Below are 23,259 nucleotides of genomic sequence, written 5' to 3'. Positions count from 1 at the left end.
CTGAAACTAGACGCCTAACTGACTGAGCCACCCAGACGTGCCTTGAATAAATCTCTGAAGCTAACATACGTTCCCTTTCAGTTACTCGTTGTATTGCAACTAAAGAGTGAACTGAGATAATGGCTATTCCTGAAAATTATTTTGATGAAGGAGAATGGTGCCCCAAAGTTACCCATTGTAGATGTTGAATCCCTCGGGTTTGAGTGCATTGTTCTTTCCTCACGTTTGTACTAGTCACTGGCCAACAGCCTCCGAAGAACAAGCGTCCAAAGGAGCCGGGAGAGAACAGAATCAAGCCCACCAACAAGAAGGTGAAACCCAGAATTCCTAAAATAAAGGACAGGGACGCAGCTGACGGCACACCAAAGACGCAGTCAATAATGATCCAGATGCTGGATAAAGGCCGCTTCCAGAAACCTGCAGCCACCCTGAGTCTGACAGCAGGGCAAACCCTCGAGCTTCGGTGTAAAGGGAACAAAATTGGATGGAGTTATCCTCCCTATCTCGACACCTTTAAAGACTCCCGTCTCAGGTGAGCATTTATTTATTTATTGTTTTGCTTGCGTTGGGTCAAGGGTCCTTCCTTTGTTAAGCGCGGCATTGTTTCTGACATATACGATTTCACCCTAATAGCTTATAAAAAAATGAAAGCTCAGTAAGCAAACGCTGTAGATTTTATTTCTTTGTCCAGTTTTTAAAAAATTATTGCAAATCCAAGGCCCCAAGGTGGCTCAGTCAGCTAAGCAGGGAACTCTTAATTTCTGCTCAGGTCTTGATCTCATTGTTCATGAGATCAGGCCCCACGTCAGGCCCTGCGCTGGCAACTTGGAACCTGCTTGGGATTCTCTCTCCTCTCTGCTCCTCCCTGCCCCCCTTCTTTCTCTCTCTTTTTCAAAATAAATAAAAATCGAAAAAAATCTTTAAAAAAGTACTGCAGATCCTATCCACGTGAGTTAAAACAGTGAAATTTTATAGGAAGCCACGTGACCAATGATTGAAACTGTGATGCGTAGAGATATTTAAGAATTCATATAGTAAAAGTAACGAGCCTGGTCACTGCTTTCTGTCATTTTTATGTAATCATAGTGAAAACTGAAATGCCCTAATTGCAGATGCCTGTGCGCAACTTGAGGCGATGCCAATCTAAACTGGTTTTGAACTTTTCAACTGCTTCTGGTTTGTTTTTACTTTCCTGAGCATATGAGTTTTATATCCAGGGCTTCTTCAGTTGGTGAGAGGCCAAAGATTTCTCATGTTTGAATGAGAACCTTCAGGAGCCTGGGTTTCTTGTCCAGACAAGTGGTTAAGATGATGCTTAGGAAAAGTGTTAAAGAGCAAAAACACGGAGAACAATTCAGCGAGTCCTGGGAGGAGCCTGGGGCCTCTGGGGCTGGGGATCCGGTGCATATTTGGGAGGGGGGGTCCCCCCAAACCCCTGCATCTCCATTTCTTCATGTGCAAAATAAAGGGGATGGGATTGCATGATTTCTAAGATTCTTTCCAGCCTTTTCTTCATACGATTTAGGAAAGGGAAAGGCAGGATATCGCTTGTTTGGGATGACTCAAATGGAGAGATGAGCATCTCAGGCATCAGAAACTCCTCGTGTTCCTGACAGGCTCATTTTCAGCACCGACTCGCCCCCACACATCTTCCCCTCCCTCTAGGACATCCCTACCTGCTCACCCGCTCAGACACTAGCCTGGGGATTGTCCTGGCCTCCCCCCATCCCCCGCTCCTCCCAAATCCCCACATCCTCTCAGTCTGACCCAGCCCCAGCCAGTGCTGCCCCTCACCTCCGGTCTTGAACCGCAAGAACCACACCCAGATGTCCTCCCGGGCTCCTTCTCACTGGATTGAGGTCTTAAAAATGCGACCTGATCACGTCACTCCCCTGCTTACCGGGTGGGTCTCCACTGGGGTCAAGTCTAACATCTTCCCCTGAGGGATGAGAACCTCTTTGAACTTGGAATCTCTAGATTAGTATTGCTGCTTTGCCTGGGCTCCCTCGGGGGCCCCCTCTGCACCGGGCTGACTTCAGCCTTGCTGTCACTTTGTCTGGGAAGTCTGTATCCTGCCTCCAGGGGTACACTTCCCCATGGCTGAGGGTACATCCTCTTTTGAGCAGTGTTCATACTTAGGACTTCTTTTTTTTGTTGTCCTTTTATTTTCTCTAATTTAAAAAAAATTTTTTTAATGTTTATTTTTGAGAGAGAGAAAAAGAGAGAGCTCGAGCGGTGTGGGGGGTGGGGGGTTGGGGGGAGACAGGCAGAGAGGGAGGGAGACACAGAATCTGAAGCAGAACAGGCTCTGAACTATCAGCACAGAGCTCAACATGGGACTCAGTCCCACCAACGGGGAGATCATGACCTGAGCCAAAGTCCATGCACACAACTGAACCACCTAGGCGTGCCATGAATCCCTTTTTTTTTTTTTTTTTTATCTCTGCTTTTATGGGGCTTAACTGAGTCCTTGGCATTTTGATTTAGCTGTTGAGTGACTAGCCAATCTTCTCCCCTTCTTACACACGTACACCTTGCAGAATAAATAAATTAAAATACATACAATTACTATTTCCCCAGCTGTCTAACCTCTTGTATTAAGACTTTTTCACATTTTATTCTGAAGATACTCTTCTGGGTTCATGGGATGTAATAGTGTACAGATTTTCTTGAGGGCTATTAGGTTGGATGAAGAGCTGGGGGTGAAACAATCAGATGGTTTTTCCTGTTTTCATGTCCACACTTAAATTGTGTGTGTACATCCCCTGCTTGGAACACATCTGGACAGATTTACAACCATATACCTTTTAAATGACTTAATTTTCCAAGGGAAAATGAAACAAAAATGTAATACATGTTGTTTACCACCAGAATTTAGCTATTTTAAATTATTCTGAACAGTTAATCTTGGACTTACACTAAGTGTTTTAAACCTAGATGATTGGGCCCCTGAAGATTTAGTATTTTCTAGAAATATTTTCAAAGTTGTATTAGCCACGATATGTTTGAAAATATCCTGAGGACTCCAAGTAAAGTGAACATGAATCTGAATTGAAGAGAAACATCAAAAAGCTGAAAAAGCCAATTTGACTTCTTAACATTGAAGTGTATTCATTCAAAGCACAGTCAGGGCTTTATAAGAAAGTAAAGACAGATGTAGGCCCCCAAGTACTTTATTAAAAAAAATGTGAAAAATGTGAAAAACATCTAGTCATGACTCTATATCAAACAACAACAACAAAATCATGATTTATTTGATGCCAGAGACTCAACAAATTGACTCTTGACGTCTTTCCCGGGACGTGGTACCTTTGGATAGAGGGGAAGTATTCATCCTGTGTTTTCTTCTCCTGTGGAATGAGTTCTTTGCAGTATTCTGACAACTTTGGGTTTGGAAGCTCCCCAGATGTGCCTCCAACAAAGCCTGGCCATTTCAAGGAATTTTGGTAGCTTTCTGGAACAAAGTCCACAATGCTACCACATTTGTCCAAATTTAATCTCCTGACCAGAAGAGGGAATGGGTTATAGAACGGAGAAGTCAGGCTGAGGCACAGCTAGATTGGAATCTTGCCTTTACTAATAACCAGAAAAGTGATCTTTTTTTTTTAAGTTTATTTATTTTGAGAGAGAGAGAGAGAGAGAGAGAGAGAGAGAGAGAGAGAGAGAATATCCCAAGAAGGCTCTGTGCTGTCAGCACGGAGCCCAACTGGGACTTGATCTCACGAACTATGAGATCAAGATTCAGAAGTTCAACTGACTGAGCCACCCAGGCGCCCCGAACCAGCAAAGTGATCTTTGTTCAGACATTTGCCTAGAACCCACTTTCCTCACCTGGATTATGGAGATTATATTATCTATTGTAAGCGCAACCTGGCCCCTAGTAAATGTTCAATGAATTGCAACTAATCATTACTAAGCAGTGTATATTTCTCAAGCACAATAATCAAGTGATCTTTTGGGAAAGTTAATTGCGACCAAGACTCAGATAAATCAGGGAACTATGCACAGCCAACGTGACTTTTAATACAGAAGATCCACAGAAGACTGCACACATCTTTCCTTTTTCACTTATTTAATCAATCTTTGTAATCTGGGGCCTGTGTCCATCTTCCCCCATGAAAATCTAAGCCCCTTGCTGGCAAATACCACGTTTGTTTGGTTCATCATCAGATTCCTAGCACCTTGAACAGTGCCTGGCACACAACAAAACTCAGGAAACAGTCGATGGTTTCCCCAGGGGATTAGTGATCATATCGGAAGCCAGTTCTTCATCGTGCATTTGTTCATTCAACATTCAAAGATAAATACACTTAGTGCCGACGTGTGCACTGTATATATGGGGTGGAGGGTGACGACAAAACATGGATGAATTTTATATCGAGGGTCCCGTGCCACCTTGGACCCATCCCCACTATTTCATTCTTTTGTTACTTCATCTCATGGAGCCATTTCGTCAGCTGACACCCCCTCCCCAGCAACGTCCCCTCTTTATCCATCTTGTCTCCATCTGTGCTCATTAGACTCCAGAGTTTGTTGTTTCTACCAAACTTTTAAAAATTTTTTCACATTTTATTTATTTTTGAAAAAAAAGAGAGAGACAGAGCACAAGCGGGGGAGAGGCAGAGAGACAGGGAGACACAGAATCTGGAGCAGGCTCCAGGCCCTGAGCTGTCAGCACAGAGCCCAGCGCAGGGCTCGAACTCACGAACTGTGAGATCATGACCTGAGCCGAGGTCAGACGCTCAACCAACGGAGCCCCCCAGGGACCCCTCCACCAAACTTTTGAATCCATCCTAAGTAAGTTATGTTGCCCTCTGTTTTTCCTTCATGCCTTCTTGGAAATTTCCAACCCCAAATGAACCTGTTCTCCCACTTCTTCTTGCCCACACTTGGCACTGAGCGCTGTTGGAGGAACCCATACAGCGGCCGGATGGGTGCAATTAGATTGTGGTCACGTCACTTGTATCTGGCAAAGCTGGAGAGATTTCTCAGAAAGCTCACTTTTACTCTCTTCCTAAACCTCTGATCTTTTCCATCTGTCTCACTTTGAGCTAATGAAATTCTCAATTTATTGAGAAATTGGAGCCTTTGAGTTGCCTTGACTTCATCTTAGCGCATCTCTTCCTTCTCTTTTCTTACAGTTAGAGTGGAGGAAGGATTCTCCCTCCCTCCTGAGACCAAACTGTGCCTGTACCCAGATCTCACCCTTGCATGCTTTCTCAGGTGCCTTGAGATATCAGTTATTGCCTCTCTGTTGGGCATCTTCAAGCTCCCCTTCTCCGTGGGGTCCTCTCCATAAGCCTTCTCCATATTAAGAAATCCTGCCTTGGCCCCCAAGTGCCTTCCAGCCACCTTCCTCTCTCACCTTCACAGTCAAGCTCCTTGGAGGAGTCTCTCTCTCTTCACTCATTGTCTCCTCTGTCCTCTCCTCTTTACCCTCCACCTACTCCACCTGACTCCTGCACCACTACTCCACAGACATTTAATCACCAAGGTCAAGGTCACAAAATCCAGAGCTTTCTTGTCAATCCTCGCGTGACCTGCTCCACCGGTCCATTCAGCGGAAGGGAACACGCTTGGCTTCCACAGCACCATTTTCTGCCAGTTTTCTTCCTGCCTTGCAGGCCCCTCCTTGAAGTTTGTTTTACCAGCTCTGCTCACCTACTCCCCCAGACATTAAATGTTAGTTCTGTGTCCTCTTCTCATTACATGCTGCCAAATGCCTTCCTTCGATCATAGGGCACACCTAACTGTTTCAGGTGAGCACCAGATACGACTCTCCAGCGGCCTGCTCAAGTGCCTGAGCCTTTCTCTAACCGTAGTCATCTAAAACTGAGCTCATAAGCCTTCTCCACACCTGGTCATCCTCCTGTACCCTTCAGTTCAGTGAATGGCACTAATTCTACCCACTTGCCCTTGATCAAAGGCCTGGAATCACCTTGGACACTTCCCTTTTATTTCCACATCCAATCAACTACTATTGGTTGGATGCCCCAGTGACGCCGCTATTTAGTTATTTCTTGATAACTTTTAGTTATTTCTTCTTTCCACCATGGCAGCAATGACTCTAGTCTTTGCGTGGACTACAGCATAATCCTGTAACCTAGCTTTTCTGTACCCAATCTTGAACCTGACCTCAGTCTTCCACACAGCAGTCAGACCTTTCAAAAAAGCACATCTGGTTCTGTCACATTCCTGCTTTAAGCCCTTCATTAGAGCAATTCTGTTGCTCTTAGGATTAAGTTGAAACTTCTGATATGGCCCACAAGGCCATGCATAAGGTGACCTCTGTCTTTCTCTTCTGTTTTGTTTCACTTCAGTCTCTTGTTATTCACACTCCAGGTTCTTTGGACCCTTTCTGATGCCCAGGCATGCCAATCTTCTTTCTTCTTGCCTGGGTCTTTGCCCATTTGGGTCCTCCTGCCTGTCATGCACATATTCCAAGACCTCCGGTCCAATCTTCAGACCCAGGCCTGTCAGGTCCTCTCAGTCCCTGCCCTACACTAGGCCCAGTTATACACCCTCACTGAAGCCCTCAGCAGCAACAGAACAATCACCTCAGTCATTATGTTGTGTTCATGTCCCTCGCTCAGCTAAAGGCTTGGCAGAGATGGTGTCTGTTTATTCATCAGTGTTTTCCTAGGACCCAGCACAGCGCCCAGTACACACAGACCCTCCATCAGTGTCTGAGTGTGAGTATGGTGCTGGGCACTGACCACAGAGTGGGTCAGAAGTCAGGCCCCTGGACTCATGAGAACTGCGACTCCAGGAACAAGGTCATGGAACTTGAGAGACGAAAGGAACTTAGTAACCTTAGTAGCCATTATGCTTCAGTGCCTTCTTCTTAACAAATGAAGAAACTGAGCATCCTAGAAGGTAGATGGCTGGTCCGGAGTGACAGCAGGTGAGGGGCAGTGTGAGCCTTAGACCCTGGCCTCTTGGTCCCCAACACAGAGCTGTGGTTCTGCCCAGGTGCTCTGACGTGTGTCTGATGGGACACACTTACACCAAAGAGCACTCTCGTCCTCCTGGAGGTAGTGGCTTCAGGGAAGAGAGATTCGATGTTGACTTTTTTTTCTTTAGCTTTTTGAGTACTTGACTTACAAATCTGATTTCTAAAGTTAAGACTCATCACAGGAATAAAAGTTATACGCTTTCCCAGAGGGGGCACTGATTTCTTGCTAGGACTACTTTGAATTGAAACTAATTGAAATTTCACATCGATTTTGGTTAGCTTTGTGGACATCAGAATGGGAAAACATTACACTGGGCTGCTTTGAAAGAAGCCCCTCAATGGCCCCTCATCCTGCAAGTGGACGTTGACCACTGCCAGGGATGACCCGAGATGATGCTGTCTAGGGTTTCTTCCGGGTCTCCCCTTATGCCTGCTCCATTCGCGTTGGGGAACCCATGTGATTAGAAGGCCCACTAGATGGCAGGTTTCAGCCGTGTTACGCTTCTAATCCTTTCGCCAGTAAAAGAAACCTTTCAAAGGAGGACCGGTTGGGTAAAATAATTGCACCCTTGTGCTGATAGTTCTCTCCTCTCAGACTACTCGGTGGTCAGTTTCAAGTTCTATTTTCAGCAGTCTAGAATTCAGTTTCCCAAAACACACAGATAAAAAAGGGGTGGGCATTTGTTAGTTCCTGTGCCCCTCCAGGATAAATTCACTGGTCAGGCTGAGTCTTCTCAGAGCACTGGGCACTTGAATGGCTTAGGTGGTCCTTCTGAGGCTAACAGTAATGTGCTGAAGATTCGGTATGTTTAGGTGCTGAAATCGATTCAGATTGTAATTTCAGATTTAGTCCATCCCAGATCACATAGATCTCCACTCTTTTGGGATCAGAAACAGCAAGGATATTTTTCTGAGTATATTTATTATTGTTTATTGAATGTTCTATTTCATTTTTTGTTTTTAATGTCTATTTATTTTTGAGAGGGAGAGAGAGAGAGAAAGAGAGAGAGAGAGAGTGGGGGAGGGGCAGAGAAGGAGACGGTATCTGAAGTAGGCTGCAGGCTCTGAGCTGTCAGCACAGAGCCCCACGCAGAGCTCGAACTAACGAACCATGAGACCATGACCTGAGCTGAAGTCTGAGGGTTAACCTACCAAGTCACCCAGGTGCCCTGGAATGTTCTGTTTCGTGATTCCTCTGCCCGTCACCCCTCCTGCTTTCCCACTGTTTGTCCATCTTTCCAGGGCAACCCTCCCTTAATTTTGTTTGTTCTTCTTTTCCCTCAATAATAATATATAATAATAAATAATATTATTTATTTTTATTTATTCTATAATATATATTTATATGTATGTAATATATATTTATTATTATTTATTATTTATTATTATTATTATTGTTTTAGCATCTATGATGTTCATGGTCCTGTACTAGGTAGATGCTGGAGATACAATGATGACCAGGATAGACACAACGTCTGCACTGTAGAGCTTTTAATCCTAGGGAAAGACACTATTAAACAAGCAAATAAAAAAATTTTTTTTAACATTTATTCCTTTTTTGAGAGACAGAGACAGTGTGAATGGGGGAGGGGCAGAGAGAGAGGGAGACACAGAATCCGAAGCAGGCTCCAGGCTCCCAGCTGTCAGCACAGAGCCCGACGCAGAGCTTGAACTAACAAACCATGAGACCGTGACCTGAGCTGAAGTCGGACACTTAACCAACTGAGCCACCCAGGTGCACCTAAGCAAGCAATTTTAATACATCACCGCGTGAGTGCCTTTTTAGTGGAAGCACAGGGTCAGAGAGGAGAAAACTCAAGGGAATACCTGAAGCCTGAGAGTTGACCAGGTGCAGAAGGGGATGGGAAAGAATGTAAGAAAATTCCGGGAAAGAACAATAGGGGGAGCTGCCTAGAGCTGAGAGAGTATAGCGCCTGGGGCATTGAGGGTGTTGGGAAGACAGGGTGGCTCCAGGCCTGGGAGGAGAAAGAAGGTGACCAAGGAGAGATGATGCTGGAAGGTGAGCAGGAGTTGGCCCACAGAGGGCCTTGTCAGCTGTGCTGAGGCACTTAGAGTGAAATGGAAGGGCCTGGCGAGTTGTTGACCTAAAGCCTTCACTAATCGATACACAGAGAAAGTACAGAGGGTTCTGAGCACCACGGTGTGAGGGTTATTACTTCTCACTGCCTTTGGGAGAAAGACAAGGTCAGTTCCCAGTCACAGGTGTACCCGCTCTTCCTCCGTGCACCTCGCCCATTCTCCACAAACTGAGGTCTACAGACATTCTTGGACCTAATGTTTCTTTGCGAATGAAAAAAAAAAGTTTTTATTCTATTGATAATATAAAAAACGTTAATATAAGAATATTTTGGATCATGTGATCATCCTCTATTGGGCAATCAAATAATCCACTTCCATCTTCTCTGGAAACATTTATAATAGACTTTCAGAGTTTAGAGCAGGGGGAATCTTGGCACACTGGTGAGCCAGGGAAGAAAATAAGAAACTTAAGATAGGGGGCCCAGATGATGGTTTAAATTATAAATCGATGTTGGGTAAGAACAGGCAGATGTTGTAGATTAAAGCTGGCTTGTTAACATCGTCACAGCCATGAAAACAAGCTGGGCTGATCTGATCATAAAAAAACACTGACCCTCCTAGCAAATCAGGGCCCAGGCATTGTCTTTCAGGACGTTTCTGTGTGTCTGGTCGGATGTTAGCATTTTCCAGTCAAGAACTTGAAGTTCGGAGGAGTGGGTGGGGCACAGGCGATCTCTTTGGTGGCTGGTTCCTATGAAAACAATAAATAGCTTCCAGAGAGAGGGGAGGGCATCTGTGTTCTCACGGGGCTCACTCCACCCACCGACAACACAAAGGGAGGGCGGCCGAAGAAGCAGACAGCTGGCGCCCGGCCAACCTAATCCTTTACAGCCTCACGAAGGAGTGTGGTCTGGAGGACATTTTAAAAGGAGAGAAGGATGTTAAGAAGTGTTGATAAACAGAAGAAGCCCACTGTTGAGAAAGAATCGGCACAGATTTTGGTAAATATTGTGAATCATATTGTGGTGTTGTACTGAGCCAGATGTCTTTTTTTCCCCCTTCGGTTTATTTTCTGTCGGTCAAATAAACATAGTTGTGAAATTGACCGTCTTAACCATGTTCAGATACACAGTTCAGAGGCAGCAAGTGCTTTCATATGGCTGTGCACGTTTCTTTTTAATTCAAACTCAATTTCCTTTGAAGCTCATTTTGCCTTATTTTTGGAGCAGAACAAATGATGAGGTTTCACGAAAATTCTGGCACCCTCCTTTGGCTTTTGGACTTACCTAGGAGTGCTGTTTGGGTCCCATGTGCGGTGGGAACAGCCGAACTCCAATACTTGCCTTCAAGTGGATTTCTACTCCCAAACACAGCTGAATGAAAAGTAAATTGCTTATCCACCCCTAAAGGTACAGCTCTCTCTTCCCAGACTCAGTGGTACCGGTGCCAGGCCTTCCAACATCCCCCCAGGGATGGATGGGGTGGGGGTGGGGCAGTGGCAGGATACAAGACTTCCCCGGGTGTACTAGATGTCCTGACAATGTTCACGTTGCAGAAAAACAGCTCTGTTCCGGTCAGGACATGGGTGGGGGAGGGCAATCATAGAAGCAGCCACAATGTGGGGCTGTCAGGATACAATGAAGTCATGCAAGTAAAGCTTGAATCAGTAAAGATGAGCTATTTTTATTCAGAAGACTGCACCCAAAGAGGTAAATCACAGGAAAACAGCCAGTTGTTTCAGGAGTGTTTTTTTTTTTAATTGTTGTGGCCATATAGCTCAGTCTTGTGCCAACTCTAGATGTCCATGATGCGGTGGAGTGCTTACTGATAGTCAGACTCAGGGTCCTGAATACTTGAAGATCCAGGAACCTCCAGTCTACTAGGCAGGGAAATGGGTTGGCGTGCATCACACAGCTTTGTGTAAAAGGAAAAGTGAACTAGGCTTGAAGGCTAATTTATAAATAAAGCAGAAAAATGTTTCTTGTTCTTGTTTAAAAAGAATTATTCACCAAAACATTTCATTGCTTGAGCCTCCTGAAGGTTGGGTTCTGTGATCCCAGATGTACTGCACAGCATTAAAATATAGTAAGAGGACAATAAAGTCGAACTAATGCATCAAAGCAAAGACACTAAAGGAATATCACAGCACTATACGTGATGATAATTTTGGAGACTATTGTGAAATGGGACATTATTTATAGGATAACATTAGGTGATTGCCTGTATTTTACAAACAAAACCCTGCTTTAAAAAATATGTACACCCACCATAAAAAAAGATGTGTATGTGTGTGAGATATGAGATTTAATGTGCAAAAATGAAAATGCTAACATAGCCTCATCGTCTTCTGACAAATATTTAAATACGCAAAATGTAAATAAGACCATTTTGAAAGGTATGTCGGAAGAGGAAGCAAGAAAAGAGGACTAAGGGATAAGCTATAAAATGGGAATTTTTTTAGTGTTTATTTTATTTTTGAGAGAGAGAGAGAGAGAGAGAGAGACAGAGCGTGAGTGAGGGAGGGACAGAGAGAGAGGGAGACACAGAATCCGAAGCAGGCTCCAGGCTCTAAGCTGCCCGATGCGGGGCACAAACCCACGAACTGTGAGATCATGACCTGAGCTGAACCAACAGAGCTGCCCAGGTGCCCCTAAAATGGGAATTTTTTCTTTTTTTTTTTTTTTTTTTTTAAATTTTTTTTTTCAACGTTTATTTATTTTGGGGACAGAGAGAGACAGAGCATGAACGGGGGAGGGGCAGAGAGAGGGAGACACAGAATCAGAAACAGGCTCCAGGCTCTGAGCCATCAGCCCAGAGCCCGACACGGGGCTCGAACTCACGGACCGCGAGATGGTGACCTGGCTGAAGTCGGACGCTCAACCGACTGCGCCACCCAGGCGCCCCTAAAATGGGAATTTTTATGTTTGCTTGTGTATAACTGTATAGAATAGCACATTACAAAAACCAGCTAAACAGATTTTAGAGCTTTGTCTCCAGGTTCTGGGCTCTGCTTCCCTTCACAGGAATCTCCCCTACCATGGCAGCCAGCTGCACCTGGGCAGGGGTAAAGTCACTGCCCTAGGGAATCTACCCAGAACCTTGGCTGTCACCTCCCATCATCCTACATTCCCAAACATTCCTTCTGTCCTGGGGCCTTGGGATTCTATTCCCTCTCCTTGTTTGACTGTGCAGACACCCTTTGTTCAGGTTGTCTTTTGGGCTTGACCTTGACTTTGCCCTGGATTCTGCCTTTCAGATCCTACTGAATAATGCCTTAATCTCAGCCTTGCCCTACCTCTTAGTTCCCAGGTTCCGTCAATGCCTCACTTGCCTCAAAGGAGAGCTCATATGGCACAAGCTCACACTTGCCCCTTAGAACCTTGCTTTACTTTATGAACTTGACATGGTAGCTGGGACAAAGCAAGACGTGGGATCCTCTGTACCAACCAAAACTGATATGAGAGAATATGCCCTCATACATTTGTTTACATAGGTCGCTCATGAAATGGTACAAGATAGGCTATCAGCTGGTGGCCGTCCTGGGGGAAGGGGCAGGGGGCCACAACCATATGTATTCAAGCAGGAGGGGTGACCAGGGCAAGTGTGTCACAGCTTGAGACTAATGGGTGTTCGGCTGAGCAGAGTGCATGTCAGACAGAATTACCGGTAGCCTATTTTATATATGAAGACAGCCCACTGTGTCAGGAAGGCATATGCGAAAACAAAACAGAAGCCATCCAGACCACGGCAGCTTTTGAACTGGTGGAATAAATGTATATTCCGTGTATAATCACAGAGCACCTATGGACACCTTGTGGTCCAGGGTGAGTGAGTGGGGGCTGATGGGAAGGGGAGAAGATAGCTGTCAGCAAGGGCTAGAGAAGAAGATCAATTCATTGAGGGATTGATTATTTGATTGCAGGAGACTGGCCTTAAGCATAAGATGGAGAGATGGGGAAAGAAATGTGTAAAACCTCCCAAGGGCTAAGCCTGTGCCATCAGCTTCAGGAACCACTGATTCAGCCGGGACCCTACATTTTATAAATGAATAGATTCGACCCACAGAGGTGAAGGGGTGTCTCAAGTCAGTGCAGCTTTTAGTAAAAGTAAATGCGGCTTGAGTCTAATTCAAAGAGCCCTTCTGGTCTCAAGAAGGCAGTCTGCTTCTTCAGGCTTGTTCAGATTTATCATCCAAGTGGCATTAGTGTCAGCGGGCACCTTGAAGTGTTAGCAAGGTGGGAGGTTGCGTGGATCTCTCTCTGCTGTGCGTTCCTTGCGGAGGGTGTGAATGGAGCCCGGCCCGTGGGCGCTGCATTCACTATTATAACTTGACCATAATACGCTCGCTGTGGCCGTAGGCCAGCGGATTAGTAACCACAGCTTGTTTTCCTCGCAAGGCTGGTGGAGGCTGGCTCCATTGTCTTCTGCCAGCTCCTCTTCCAGGGTCTGTTCTCCCCTGAAGATGTGGCCTTGAGGATTCAGCTGAGCAGAGCTGGGGGATCTTTTCTTCATGTTACTCAGAGAAGTGCTCATGGGCTTGCTCTCCCTAGTATAATTAGAATTGCCAGAAAGGCAGTAATGTGAATTGTTAACATGAATGACCCCTGTCCCTCAGAATCCTATGGTTGCCAAGTCTGAGAGATGACCTGGTCAGAATCACATGACAATGTTTTTTTATTTCTATGCGCTTCTCCACGGGGAGTGCACATCTGCTAAGTTTCTCTGTTACCATCACCCGTAAACTTCCTCTAAGTCGCGCATTTGGTCAGCCCTTGGTTATGTATTGGAAATAACAGACACAGGTTTCCTTTCTAGTGCACAGTGGGAAGCACGCCAAGGGATTCCGTTCCCAGCTCTGACTCGAACTGGCTGTGTGACCTTGGGTGAGTCACTTGATCTCTGTAAAATGAGGGATCCAAGCAGATGATTTCGTTTTCGTTTTTGTTTTGTTGTTGTTGTTGAAACACTTTTATTTTGATTAAAGGAGAATTATTCAGGAAATAACACTGTAGTTAGGATTAGACAGATGGGTTTCATATTCTGACATGTTCTCTAACTAGCTCTGTGACCTTGAACAAGGGATTTAAACTTTCTTTCTTTTTTTAATTTACATCTAAGTTAGTTAGCATATAGTGCAACAATGATTTCAGGAGTAGATTCCTTAATGCCCCTTATCCATTTAGCCCACCCCCCCACAACCCCTCTAGCAACCCTCTGTTTGTTCTCCATATTTAAGAGTCTCTTATGTTTTGTCCCCCTCCCTGTTTTTATATTATTTTTGCTTCCCTTCCTTTATGTTCATCTGTTTTGTATCTTAAAGTCTTCATATGAGTGAAGTCATATGAAATTTGTCTTTCTCTGACTAATTTCACTCAGGATGATACCCTCTAGTTCCATCCACAGAGTTGCAAATGGCAAGAATTCATTCTTTTTGATTGCCAAGTAATACTCCATTGTATATATATACCACATCTTCTTTCTCCATTCATCCATCGATGGACATTTGGGCTCTTTCCATACTTTGGCTATTATTTTTTTTTATTAAAAAAAATTTTTTTTTCAACGTTTATTTATTTTTGGGACAGAGAGAGACAGAGCATGAATGGGGGAGGGGCAGAGAGAGAGGGAGACACAGAATTGGAAACAGGCTCCAGGCTCTGAGCCATCAGCCCAGAGCCTGACGCAGGGCTCGAGCTCACGGACCGCGAGATCGTGACCTGGCTGAAGTCGGACGCTTAACCGACTGCGCCACCCAGGCGCCCCTATACTTTGGCTATTATTGATAGTGCTGCTATAAACATGGGGGTGCATGTGTCCCCTCGAAACAGCACACCTGTATCCCTTGAAGAAATACCTAGTAGTGCAATTGCTGGGTTGTAGGGTAGTTCTATTTTTAATTTTTTTAGGAACCTCCATACTGTTTTCCAGAGTGGCTGCCCCAGCTTGCATTCCCACCAGCAATGCAAAAGAGATCCTTTCTCTGCATCCTCGCCAACATCTGTTGTTGCCTGAGTTGTCAATGTTAGCCATTCTGACAGGCGTCAGGTGGTATCTCATTGTGGTTTTGATTTGTATTTCCCTGATGATGAGTAATGTTGAGCATTTTTTTCATGTGTCGGTTGGCCATCTGGATGTCTTCTTTGGAGAAGTGTCTATTCATGTCTTTTGCCCATTTCTTCACTGGATTATTGGTTTTTTGGGTGTTGAGTTTGGTAAGTTCTTTATAGATTTTGGATGCTAACCCTTTATCTGATATGTTGTTTGCAAATATCTTCTCCCATTCTGTCTGTTGCCTTTTAGTTTTGGTGATTGTTTCCTTCGCTGTGCAGAAGCTTTTTATTTTGATGAGATCCCAATAGTTCATGTTTGCTTTTGTTTCCCTTGCCTCTGGAGACATGTTGAGTAAGAAGTTGCTGCGGTCAAGGTCAAAGAGGTTTTTGCCTGCTTTCTCCTCGAGGATTTTGATGGCTTCCTGTCTTACATTGAGGTCTTTCATCCATTTTGAGTTTATTTTTGTGTATGGTGTAAGAAACTGGTCTAGGTTCATTTTCCTGCATGTTACTGTCCAGTTTTCCCAGCACACTTGCTGAAGAGACTGTCTTTATTCCACTGGATATTCTTTCCTGCTTTGTCAAAGATGAGTTGGCCATACATTTGTGGGTCCATTTCTGAATTCTCTATTGTGTTCCATTGATCTGAGTGTTCTTGTGCTAGTACCATAACTGTCTCGATGATTACAGCTTTGTAATACAGCTCAAAGTCCGGGATTGTGATGCCTCCTGCTTTGATTTTCTTTTTCAAGGTTGCTTTGGCTATTTGGGGTCTTTTCTGGTTCCATACAAATTTAGGATTGTTTGTTCTAGCTCTGTGAAGAATGCTGGTGTTATTTTGATAGGGATCGCATTGAATATGTAGATTGCTTTGGGTAATATTGACATTTTAACAATATTTGTTCTTCCTGTCTAGGAGCTTGGAATATTTTTCCATTTTTTGGTGTCTTCTTCAATTTCTTTCATAAGCTTTCTATAGCTTTCAATGTATAGATTTTTCACCTCTTTGTTTAGATTTATTCCTAGGTATTTTATGGTTTTTGGTGCAATTGTAAATGGAGTCAATTCCTTGATTTCTCTTTCTGTTGCTTCATTGTTCGTGTATAGGAATGCAACGGATTTCTGTGCGTTGATTTTATATCCCAAGCAGATGATTTCTAAAGTCCCTTCAAGTTCAAAAATAACTCTTAGAACTTGTACTTAATTCAAGTTAGATGGCATGGGGCCAGTGAGTATGAACCTTCAACTCCATTTCACTCACTGAATTCTCTTCTCTTCTGTACAGTCACCTATGACTCTTGTTCACATAGCATTATGCCAAGCAGAAGGCTGTGGTATAGACAAGCATAAGACAAGGTTTCTGTTTGGGAAGGGATCATTTCACTAGCAAAATATAATAGGGAGTTCAAAGTTACAAACTGCAAAGCATTATGTGATAAAGGCATTCAGTGTAGGTGTGAGAAGCTTAGATCAGTGTGTACTGGGCCATACCAATAGCATCTAACATTTGTGAGCGATTATGCTGTGCTAGCATCCTTCTGGTACCTTGTACATTTACAAACTTAATTCTCATAACCCTAGAGACTGTTATTATCTCCATGTCTCAGATGAGGAAACTGAGTACGGCAAGATTAGATAACTTGTTCATGGTCACTGAACTGTTGTTGGGTAACTGGGGAGATCGCGGGGGTTGAGGCTTGACCCAGCCAGATCCTGACAAGTGCCAAAGCTTCTTGGTCTTGTCACAAGAGTGAATTCAAGGACAGACATGTAGCATAGCGGTTGAATAACACAAATGGGAAAATTTATTAAAGTGAAAAGCACGCTCAAGATATGAGAGCAGGCCAGCTCAAGAGAGAGAGCACTGCGCCCCCAGGGTTTGGGTTTCTATCTTTTATCAGCAGTTGTTAACTAGGGGGCAAAATATTTATTACTTGGAGCTGGGAAGCAGGATTTTTGCTTCCTCCTAATTTTCTTCCTAATTTGGTTGGGCGTTTTCTGTCATGGCATCTGCCATCTTGGGCCTTTCTGGTTCCATCTGGCTTCTTGTGGAGTGCTGTGAGGACAGGCCTCTGACCTTGTGGATAGATGACCATGATTTCCTCTTTGCTGACCTGCAGGTATCCTGTTGAAGCCTAACTGTCTAATCTAACAGAGCCAGTAGTAAGTGGTGGAGACAGGAGTTGAACAAAGGAATATGACTCCTGAATGCATGCTCTTAACCAACTATTAAAGAACAAAACTTCAGGCAGTCTTTTATAGGCAGAAATGGGATGGGACAAGGAAGTTATTAGCAAAAGAAAAGAAAGTATTGTTTTAGACTAGGTCACTTTCCTTTAGGGGGAATGGCAGGAGGTCCTATCATACAGATGACCTCTCTAGTGCCTATCAGGAAATTCCAGATTCACTGGTTTAAAATTACACTCCGGAGAAGAGGCTAAAACTGCAGTTAGGTTAGGTATTAAGTCTTGGTGGAACTTAACATAAGTGACTCCATTTTGAGCCTATTGTTTCTTTTTAACATTTACCCCCTTTTGATTGAACTCAGCCTGAGAGACGTGGTAAAGATTTAAGGCACCAGCACCACTCGCAGCGACCAATTTGTAGTTCTCAAAACTTTCTTTGATCCTGTTTTTTGCTGAATCACTGTGGTATTCACAGGTCATGACTTCAGGCTCACAATTTTTTAGTCAGTCATTTTCTTCATTCCTTTTTTGACATTCCAGTTACAGGGAGACATTTGCTTGGTGGTTAGTGACTGCAAACATGCATTTAAAGCCTCCAAGAGACTACAGTGTGTCAGAGATTCTTACAATAAGTGTAAGAAGGATAATTTCCAAAAATGTTTGGAGTGCACTTTGGAGTCTTGGTCCCCAAGACCCAAACCAAAGAGAGACTCCTGTAAAAGGAGTCCCCCTTTCAAGGCTTGTAGCTTGCCCAGTGACCATATGTAACTGAGTTTCAGCTTCCCCAGAAATGTTAATCTAGGTACTGCAGGTGCTGTTGGCCATAGCACAGACATCTTATTGCTCATCTGAACGATAATTATGTTACCAAGAATAACTTTGGCCAGTGGTGCCTGGGTGGTTTAGTTGGTTAAGCATCTGACTTCAGCTCAGGTCATGATCTCATGATTCGTGAGTTTGAGCCCCACATGGGGCTCTCTGCTATCAGGGTAGAGCCCGCTTCAGATTCTCTGTCCCCCTCTCTCTGCAGTTCCCCCACTCACACTCTCTCTCTCTCAAAAATAAATATACATTAAAAAAAAAAAGAATGACTTTGGCTAGAGAGTGTAAGGATCTTTGCTGGGTCGTTAGTGTCTTGGCAATGGAATCTGAAGTGTCTCCAAGACTTAAGGAGAAGTTTCTAATCATATTCTCATTTATACTTATTCCTAGACCAGGGGTCAATTAAGTTTTTAGTGAATATGATAGAAGAGACAGATAGAAGACAATCTTCTATCCTGAAATAAAAGGACATCCTATGTGTTCACAGAGATGGGCTAGTAAGATCTCCTACTCATTGGGGGCAAATCTGATTTGGATAATCATGGGAATGTGGAGGTACAAATGTACTAAGATTCACATGTTCAAATGTGTCTGATTTGGTACATATTGCTAAGGTGGTCAATTGTAGTTTACAGTGACATTGGGAATAGAGAAAGTGGTCATAGGGAGGATCAGGGGATCTCCTACACCCCGACAGATTTAGCAGTCTGAAAGATTACCCTTTTAGGAGTGGCCTGGGAGATACAGATGAGGGCATTATCTTTCTAGGCCAATGCGAGAGTAAAGAAAAGAAAAAGGAGAAAGGTTTCTTGTTTACTTAAAGTATGAAGTCTTGATTGGTGTCTTGGGTGGACGTAGTCTACTTCGGTGTCAGTTACTTCTCTTCCTTGTCACTTTGATTCATAATGTCTGTACAGGGTCAATAACAGCTGGAGCCTTCTTTAGCTGTAAGATGTGAATCCGAGGCTCAGTTGCCTTCTGATTTTTCAGCAGTTTTAGTGGTCGGGAGCACTTGATAATGTCACTTTCAACAAAGCTCAAAGACTGTCTTCCTCTGCTAACACTTCCAGAATACCCAGGCATCAGGCTCTAGACTGTGCCCAACAGGATCCTCTGAATTGGGATCCAGGAATGTTTCTTTAAATGTGTTGATGATAAGCTTGAACATGACACATTAAAGACTTACAGTAGCTGGTCATACTAGTGTGAGAAACAAGGGACCAGAAATTATAAACCACTAGATGTTGGTCTGCTCATGACTATCTTGTATGGCGTGAGCTTATATTTCCAGAGGATGTTCTTTGAATTGTCAGCAAGACCAAAGACAATACCATAAGTCAGGGGAGTCTAGTGTTTTGGAAAGTTTAGAAACTTTGAGAATCACATTAGTTCTCTTGACCTTGCCTGATGATTGAAGATTATAGAGACAGTGATACTTCCAAGAGGATTATAGAGACAATGATAATTCCAAGAAGTTTACAAGGTTTTGCTTCAGGCTGGTATGATTTGCCCAATAAAGTGGGTGCCTCGATTACTGGAGGTTGTGGGAAGTATACCCTAAGTGGAAAACACATTTTCAAATAGTTTCTTTACTATTGTGAGGGCATCAGTTTTGCAGCAGAGGAAGGCTTCAGTCCCTCTGGAAAACACACCTATGATAACAACATATTGACAAGCCATACTAAGTGTCAATTGAATGAAGTCCAGTTGAAGCTATTCAGAGGGCACAAAGGGAGAAAGTCTGAAGCCTCTATGGGGAAAAATAGTTTTTCCAGGATCATGGACCTTTCAGGTCAGATAATTCTGGCAGAGTGTTGTCGTAATTTTATAGACATCTCCATACTAGTGTCGATTCATAGTTTGAGTCATCTTCTATGTACTCTGGTGAGTGAAGAAATGCAGAAACTGAAAAATGGGGCTTGCCAGGGAGCCAGGAAGTACCAAGCAACCATCTTGGGTTTCCCATAGTCACACCTGGTCATTTATTTAACAGTTGTTGTCGACCCATTTTAATTTCTTTGGTTTAGGAGCACACTGTTGGCATGTGACAAGGATATCAGGAAGGCAAAACTCAGCAATGGAGGGTCATTGTTTGCAAAGGCAGAATGGACTTGATCTACATGTGCTATACAATCTTTAGAGATTCTGTTGGTGCTGTCTTTGCATGAAAATCACCTAGGGAACTTCCCTGATACTAAGGTTCAGTCCCTTTAGCATAAGGCTCAATTTTGATGACAATGATTTCAGAAAGTAAGAAGATTATTTACTTATTGCTCATCTTTGGGGTCCTAGGGGAAATGTAAGAAAACCCCTTTGTTGCTATAACATCCCCACCTGATGAACAACCCCAAAGGCATATAGGCTCTCACTGTAAATATTAACAGTCTGTCCTTCCAATAATCAGCATGCTTGGGTAAGAACATGGAACCCTGCTTGTTGGGTGGTTTTAGCTTGTAGATTTATTTTTCCTTTTGGGTAGGTCATGTTGGGTTGTAATGCATAACCAGCTTGAAAATTCCCTTTTTCATTCCAATCTTGCAACAAACAAGATTAGACCAGAATTAGTTAGAGCTATATCTCATAAATAAGCAGTCACAAAATGGGACATTGTTACTTGTAGTCAGTCACGGGGCTTGCCTTCATCAAGAATAGGTAGTAACCTAGCAGGATTAAGGATGTGCAACACCTAGAGTAGTTGTGAAAGCAGAGGGATCTACTTACAGAGAAATATTGAATCAATTCAGAATTAAGACTTTGGACAGCATGTGGAGTTTGCAAATAAACATCACTTCCTGGGGTCAAATCTTCTGAGTCCTCCACTAACTTTGCAGCTGTGCCTATATAGCCTTAAGACAACAGGGATAGGCATGCAACAACTTAATTGGGTTGTGTGCCAGCATAGGCGGTAGGCCTATGTTTATCACCATATTCTTGTGAGAGCATTGCCAGGGCCTGATTATCCCTTTCCTGCCCAAATAAAGTGAAAGCTTTTGAATAGTGAGCCCCAAGGCAGGTGGTTCTTACAGTGCTTGTTTTAGCCTCAAAAGCCTGTTCGTGTTTGTCTTCTCAAGGAAGGGATTCAGCAGTGGAAATTTTAGTAAATTCATAGAGTGGAGAAGCTAATAGAGAAAAAATTAGGAACCCATAATCTTCAATAACCAGCCAGGCCCAGAAATCCATGAAGCTGTTGCTTGGCTGTGGGTCTAGGAAATGCCTGGATTAGCTTAATTCTTTTTGGAGACAGCTGAATTCCTTCAGCACTTTGATCATGACTGAGGTAATGAACAGTGTCTGGAGAAAATTGTAATTTTTCCTTAGGGGTGTTGTATTCCTTTCAGCTAACTATTGCAGCAAGTAAATGCAATCTTTTAAGGATGCCTCTTTGGTAACTGAGCATAGCCAAAGGTCATCTCCATGTTGTAAAAGGGTCAATTTCCCAGGGAACCAAGTGGGCTTAAATTCTGGCTAAGTACCTGAGAAAATAAGAAGGGGCATCATGGAACACTTGAGGCATGACTGTCCAGGCATATTGTCTATTGTTCCAAATAAAGGCAAACAGATACTAGCTTTTGGCATCTACAGGGATGCAGAAAAAGACGTTACAAAGGTCTGCAATAGTGAAACCTTTTTTTTTTAGTGTTTATTTATTTTTGAAGGGGAGAGAGACAGAGCATGAGTGGGAGAAGAGCAGAGAGAGAGGGAGACACAGAATCTGAAGCAGGCTCTAGGCTCTGAGCTGTCACCACAGAGCCTAATGCGGGGCTCGAACCCACAAACCGTGAGATCTTGACCTGAGCCGAAGTCGGACACTTAACCAACTGAGCCACCCAGGTGCCCTGAAAGTGAACCACTTTAACTCTGGTGGAATGTGGCAGCAAGCTGTTGGGGTTTGGAACAATTGGGAGAATACCTATTTTATTAATAGCTCTCAAATCCTGGACAAATTACCCTCCCCACCCATTAGGATTCTGGGCTGGCAAGATCTGCCTGTTGCAGGGACTAGTACAGGGAATGATTAGCCCCTGGGTTAAGTTGTCTTCTGTGCGTGTGAGGTTTTGTATGGCCTTAGACTTTAATGGATATAGAGGTACGTTAGGGAGAGGTTTAGTTATATCTGAATCTTTATAGATTCTGCACTTTTTATTCTTCTATTGTCCATATTAAAAATGGCCCACAGATTTTCGAGCACCTCAAATAAATTAGAGGACTTTTGTTGGAATTCTTCCCCTTTTATATCAAGGGTAGAATGTGGAAAACGAAATTTCAGGTTGGTCAGGAAATTCTAAGGTGAGGTCTTCATTGGATATAAACCATTTTAGCTGTCTTAATTTAGAAAGAAGATCTCTACCTAACAGACTGGTTGGAATTGTATCACATAGTAAAAAGGGGTATTTTTCAGTCACAGGTCTCAGAGTCATCTGTACCGGTTGAGATAAAAGTTCTCTCTGAACTTCATGAGATACCTCCACTACAGAAATCCCTTTTTGTTGTCCTTTGAGGGATCTGTTGTCTTATCAGTGTGGGGGTTAAAGCAGAAAGCTTAGCTCCAGTATCAACTGACATTTGGCAGATTTTCCCACTGGTTTTAATTTTAGTTTCCCCATGGCTGTTTAAGGGAATTATTAGTAATAGTTTGCTAGCAATTCCTGAGTCCCATCAACTGTGGAAGGTTTTATATGGGGACCCTCCTTTAGAAGTAGGTGTGAGGGCATTCGAGAAGAATTTGCATACGACTATTAAGGACAGTCTCTTTTTCAGTGTTCCAGTGGATCATGGTGGAGGCATCAATCTTTGGCCCAGTGTTTTGATGGACTCCTAACCGGGTGTAATGTGAGAGACCCAGGTATTGTTGTGGGTCTCTGGCCTTGGAGTTCTTGTGGCTGTCAATCTAATGGCCTGGGGGATTTTTGCTTGTAATCTTGTTCTAGGGTCCTTTCAAAATGCTTAGCTTAGATGCAGGTTCAGTCAGGCAGTGGTCTCCTGTCTTACTTGCTGCCATTTTGGAGCAGGCTGGGTGAATTTATTTATCATATGGAACCCTGAATGGCATGGAAAAAGGACTTCTAAATGGGCTTTACAGTATGCCACAGGTTTATCTCCTTTTGTTTGCATGTCAATGGATTAGACCAATCTGTGCAGGCAATGAAGACTCTAGGAATGGCTTATAAATGTTCTGGTGCTGTTTTATGAGCTTTTGCTGGTCCCC

At 43.6% G+C, this 23,259-nt stretch overlaps 1 protein-coding gene across 2 annotated transcripts in view; it reads left to right on the top strand.

Annotated features, from left to right (window-relative positions):
- PDGFRL (platelet derived growth factor receptor like) overlaps window positions 1–23,259 on the top strand; it is a 70,603-nt gene that overhangs the window by 18,862 nt on the left and 28,482 nt on the right. Inside the window, exons 1-2 of one of the 2 annotated variants that reach the window (XM_047856259.1) lie at window positions 9,919–9,996; window positions 13,811–13,878. In XM_047856259.1, coding sequence (XP_047712215.1) covers window positions 9,934–9,996; window positions 13,811–13,878 — 131 coding nt within the window. In that variant the 5' untranslated portion in view covers window positions 9,919–9,933. Of the gene's footprint in view, window positions 1–234; window positions 533–9,918; window positions 9,997–13,810; window positions 13,879–23,259 lie in introns of those variants that run through there. The other variant, XM_047856258.1, reaches the window with a different exon arrangement.

Source organism: Prionailurus viverrinus, chromosome B1 (genome assembly GCF_022837055.1).
Source record: "Prionailurus viverrinus isolate Anna chromosome B1, UM_Priviv_1.0, whole genome shotgun sequence".
Lineage (NCBI taxonomy): Eukaryota > Metazoa > Chordata > Mammalia > Carnivora > Felidae > Prionailurus > Prionailurus viverrinus.
The sequence above is the reverse complement of the archived record's forward strand: the minus strand, read 5'-3'. Positions and strand labels throughout refer to the sequence as shown.